Raw genomic sequence first — 5433 nt, 5'->3', positions numbered from 1 at the left:
GTGCGCATATAACCAAACATCTTGGGTGTGTCCGAACTCTGAACCTAGGTTCAAGAAAACTTCAAGAAAATTATATCTCAACGTTTGCAGATTTTGTTTTCCCATTGTTCCTGTCAGAACTGGCCCCTTAGTTACATTTTTCTGTTTAAACTCATGTGAATAATCTGAGGAGCCTGCATGTGTATGTACAGTGAAGATTTATAGCCAGGACATGTACGCTTTCGTGACCCAGGAAGCCATGTATGGACTAGACTAGTAATAGTATGGTACACTTGTACACATTGCGTAATCGTACTCTCACTGACAGGCTAGCTAGCATCTACCTATCGTTTCCTCTTCCTTTCTTTTTTTCAGTCGTATCTCTAGAGATTAAACCGTATCTTTGATGGATGCATCCTTGTGATAACTGAATCTGAATATGCTACATGTACCTGGACCAGAGTCTAGGTCTGCTGTCCTACTGATTCAACATACTATTGCCTCCGAGAGAGAAGCGACAAGACCGTAGCACTAGCAAACGATCACCATGGAGTCATTCATGCTAAAGGAGTCATCTGGCAACCTGGGCAACCATTGATCTGAGCCCAGCTTGAATTGTACCTGCTTAGGCCTGTAAATGAGTCAACTCATATCAGATATAGTGATTAACAACGCTAGTGGAGTGCCTGTGCTTAATCTATGTTTCATTACTCAGCTACATCTGTACGATTTTTGTTCACACCGTACCTGGCTTCAATCTTTAATGAGATATTGAGATCGACCCTCTGCTACGATGAGTTGGCAACAAACAGGAGAAAAGGTGGAAATTAAAATTTAATGAGCATATATACCATACACCATTTTTAATATATTATTTTTTAATCTGATTCATGTAAAACTCCTGTGATACAAAACAGTACAAACTCAAGTGACGTGGAGACAGATTTTGATACTGGACTGTCAGCGCCATCTTCAGTGATAGACAAAAATCTGATGAACTGACAGATGTGCAAAATTTGCAACATATAAATACAGAGGTTGGGTGAACGAAATGTTCTATGGCCTCATGTCGCGAGGAAACAAATAAGCTTATACTGGTGTGACACTCTCATTGGCCTGGTGCTAAACCAAGATTTGGAAGCTAAGCATCTCTGTTTTGTGGAAAAGATCCTGGAGAATTATTTTATCGGTTTTCAGTCCTGGCTCCTGCGCCCTGGATCACCAGAGGGGTGATCTCGTAACATCTTCTTTACATCTGCTCCTGTATCAAGAGAAGCAATTTTCAGGTAAGAGAGCAAAATATCAAGGCATCAAGAGGATAAAAATCAAGGAAATTGAATCAAGAAACACATTCAAGCATAAGAATGATAAACGTGAAGTGTCTACTTTCAAATATTCACCAGTCACCAACTACGCACCAAAGAAATCAACTGAATCCCAAGCTATCCACATCACAAAAAACGACAGTACACAAGAAAGAGTAACAGGGTGAAGGAAAACAGTACCTGTTGAGTAATTAGATTCCCTATAAGCAAGTGCCTTAGAAGTCAAGTGACATTCCAAACATATCATTGATCTCCGACATAACATCGCGGGTGGTAATAGTTGGCTCAAATAGACCACTCTCAGATCCAAATTTACAGGAATTATTGGGTTTCAGTTTAGCAGCAGAGTCTTTTCTAAGATCATCATCAGATAATATGGAGAAACCAGAAATGTGTTTGTCTTTAGCAGCAGGGTTTTTGCTAAGGTCATCATCAGATAATATGGAGAAACCAGAAATGGGAGCTGCTTTTCTTTCTGGTACAACATTGGTTTTCCTGTTCAGTCTTTTACCATCCTTGAAGTTCAGTGGTTTGCCAAACATGTTATTTATATCATCCATAGCCTCCTTCAGATTAATAGTTGGATCAACTAACCCATGATGGCATGCATTTTCCACTTTAGGCTCATCAACAACAGCAGATCCAACAAATCTATGAATGATTGTGTCTTCTCCAAGTCCAGTCATTAAAGGATTCTCATATTCCCCATTTCTTGATTCTGAATCAGCTTGTTCTGGATGGAGCAAAGTATCCTTATTGTGAGTAGAATGCCCACTTCTGGAATTTATCCTAGAACCATCATAATTGTTCTCACATTGCTCATCTTCATCATCAGCGAATATTGCAAACCCTCCCACAAATGGCTTTTGAAAGCCACCTAGGTCCTGCTGTCTTGATGACTCACGCAATGGTCTCGGAGGACCCCTCGTGTTCTTGTGGCACATAGCACTTTGGCCATTGCCCTTCGGCCCATTTTCATCAATAAAGATTCCCAACCCAGTTGTTTTCTGATTGTTTTCCTTGTTACTATTCCTGTTTCGGCCCACATTTTGGTTGTTATCATTAGGACCATCTTCATCAACAAATATATCAAATGCACTTGCTTGTTGATTGAACATCGGACGATCTGACTTTGCATTGTTGTCATGGAGAATGCTTGGCTCATTACTGTTAGGTTGTTCTTCATCGACAAAGATATGAAGTGCTCCTGCCTGCTGATTAAACTTTGGTTGACCACGCTTTGAGCGCTTCTTTAGCATTGTCTCTGGTTCCACTGGCTCTAGAAACATGCTATTGATATCCTGCATAGCCTCCTTCATGTTTATAGTTGGTTCAACAAGGCCATGATGACAAGCATCTTCAGTTTCTGACTTTCCAACCAATGCAGAGCCCACAAATCGTACAACTACAGTATCATCACTATTACAGCGAGGCAAATACTTGTTATCGCCTGAGGTGCCTCTCGATAGCACACCATCTTTAGCATGACCTACTGAAGGATAACGACACACTGAAGAATTCGAAGCGCTTCCCAATTTTTGCATTGGATTGGACTTCAGTTCTGTACAATTTCTTCTTTGGCCTGCAGAATATTCCCAGTCACATGTAAGCTCCAGTTGTGGTTTGTATTATTCATGTGTCAAATTGAAAAGGCAAAACGTAATGAGAATGACAACTCAAGTTATGAACTAAATGAATGATAAAAGGTGCCACAAAGGATCATTTTTCTCTCTATTCTAGAAATGGGTTGATCAATGAGCTTCTAAAAGAAAATGGGGAACTTGTAAGGGAAGCAGCCGTTAAATTAGAAGCTAATCTGAATGGCAATGAAGCAGGATTTTATTTTCCAGACGTACCTTCAACTTGGTTTGCACATGTACCAAGTGGCTTAACTCTGCTAGGCATTCCTTTCTGCAGCTGAAAAGCATATGTTATTAGTAAGAAAATATCACGTACACCCACAATGTTTCCAAGGTATAAAATGAAGTCACAAAGCTATAAGAAGTGAGAGCCATACTTTATCTTTCCTCTTCTGGTATAATTCCATTCGATAGATAAACTGATCATGTGATTTCTGTAACTCCTCAATAGGCTCTGCAAGGCTGTTGAGCGTTTTCATTAAGTTCCCAGGTTTACATATGGAAGAAGAACTACGTACAGAGATTTGTTCCGACACAGAGCACTACATGCAAGCCGCAACCCCTTTCTCATCTAATTGTCCCGACACCCAACTGTCAAGTGCTATGTACATGTGCTATTTAGTCAATGAAGTTTTTGTTCAGCAACCCACTGCAGTTGGCATGGAATTATATATAGCCCAATAGTTCTATATATAATGATACATTTACATATAAGCTGCTGCCTCAAATAATCACAGAAATCCTGAATGAGTAGATGCTAAAGCCTTATTCTTGTGTGAACTTGAAATGTTTATTACAAGGACATGCATGTATTTTCTGCATCATGAAATATCGAATGTAGCTAAGCAGGCTTATGTTCAGACAATAATAACAAACTGTAGGAGCAAACAATGGTATCCTCTACAACATGGTGGGCAAGAGCTTACATCTGGATTCCCACGCGGTACATCTTCTCTGCATCCTGAAACCTCCTACGCTTCTCATAATATAACGCGTAAGCCATATAAAACGCAGCTCTCTTGAGTCCAATCCTGTTCCTCTCCAACTTCTTCAGCAATGGCTTTGCATCCTTCACGTAGTCCATCTACACCATCAACAATATGTTATCACAATATGCCCTTGCAGCAATCCAAGAGAATATTCCTAGAACTCGGATCGGAATGGAGCTCTATTAATGGGTTAGTGAGGGAATTTAGTCTATAGGAAGCAGCTCCTAGCATTAGCGAATTAGCAAATAGATGACGGTCTGCAACCAAATACACCAATCAACCTGTCTCTCGATAGATCCATCTACTGAAGATGGTGATCAGGGAAGTGTTCAATCGTTCGAGGGTGGGCGCTGACATGTCGAAGGATAACCAGTGGATAACCTTTGCCAGGAACGATTGTGTGAGGTCTCTGATTAGATCTGGTAGGGGAAGGAGCTGGGGCCTATTTATAGGGGCTGCAGTATGTAATCTGTGCATTTTGATTCATGCTTTTTTTCTGGACTCTGTATGCTCTTTGCGCTTCTGTTGCAAAGATGCATACTACTAGGCTTGTAATAAATGTTGTTTCGTTAATGAAACAGGGTCGGGGAAACCCCTTCGATTAAAAAAAAAATCTCTCGATAGATCCCCAATGAAACGAAAACCCTCACGGAGCGGATAGTCGTCTCATCCAGTACGGTGGATCGGCTGTAGCGGGCAGGAGGCTCACCATCTGGATCCAGACGCGGAGGTACCGCGGGTCGTCGCGGTAGCGGGGCTCGTCCTGGAACTCCTGGGCGCACTTCTGGAGGAACCTCGGCAGCTTCTCCCGCAGCGTCGCCGGCGGCAGCGCCCCCTCCAGCCTCCGGATCCCCCTGCGGAACGGCGCTGGTTCGATCAGAGAAGAGGAAGGGAGGGGCGCCGCTCGGTAGGCGCGGCGATTGGGAGCGGGGAGCGGGGCCGTTACCTGAGCCATGGGCGGAGGGGGTCGGAGCCGGAGTAGCAGCGGATGTCGTCCACCACCGATGAGAGGAGCTCCTTCTCCTTCTCCTTGTCAACGCGGCCATGCTGTTGGTCGGCGGCGGCGGCGGCGGCGGCGGCGGCGGCCATGGGTGCGTTCTGCTGGGGTGTGGCCCGCCGCCGACACGAGGACTCGGGGAGCAACCAAGCAAGCTGCAGCGAGCGGGATTTGAAATCGGGGATGCCTTTCTTGTGATTTTCAGTCTAGGCAGATGGGGCCCGCCTGTAAGCCTTCGGTACCCAACCCAACGGTCTGCCTTGAGATTTTGTATAGTACTCCCTCCGTTCTGATTTAGTCTACATCTTAGAAAAAATGAGACAAACTAGTATTGCATTTATTAGTACTACTTAGATATGTGAATAACTAATACAAGCTACATTGAAAATAACAACATCCCATGAAGATAGTAAAACCACTTCGTTTTTAGTGTTGTTGTTGACTAAAAGGTAGAATATAGAGTATTTGAGAACAAATTTTGGGGCTAGAATGTAGACTATTTC

At 43.0% G+C, this 5433-nt stretch overlaps 1 protein-coding gene across 1 annotated transcript; it reads right to left on the bottom strand.

Moving 5' to 3' along the window:
- Positions 1-908: 908 nt before the first annotated feature.
- Positions 909-5098, bottom strand: LOC127299997 (uncharacterized). Its single transcript, XM_051330059.2, has 7 exons — positions 4880-5098; positions 4643-4787; positions 3871-4028; positions 3322-3406; positions 3161-3221; positions 1485-2886; positions 909-1240 (listed from the first exon to the last, which is right to left on the bottom strand). The coding sequence occupies exons 1-6, from the start codon at positions 5020-5022 to the stop codon at positions 1520-1522; spliced, it is 1959 nt and encodes a 652-aa protein (XP_051186019.1). The 5' UTR covers positions 5023-5098; the 3' UTR covers positions 909-1240; positions 1485-1519.
- Between the last annotated feature and the right edge of the window lie 335 nt (positions 5099-5433).

Source organism: Lolium perenne, chromosome 5 (assembly GCF_019359855.2).
Source record: "Lolium perenne isolate Kyuss_39 chromosome 5, Kyuss_2.0, whole genome shotgun sequence".
In the NCBI taxonomy this organism is placed as follows: domain Eukaryota; kingdom Viridiplantae; phylum Streptophyta; class Magnoliopsida; order Poales; family Poaceae; genus Lolium; species Lolium perenne.
This window is presented reverse-complemented; position numbering and strand designations above follow the sequence as displayed.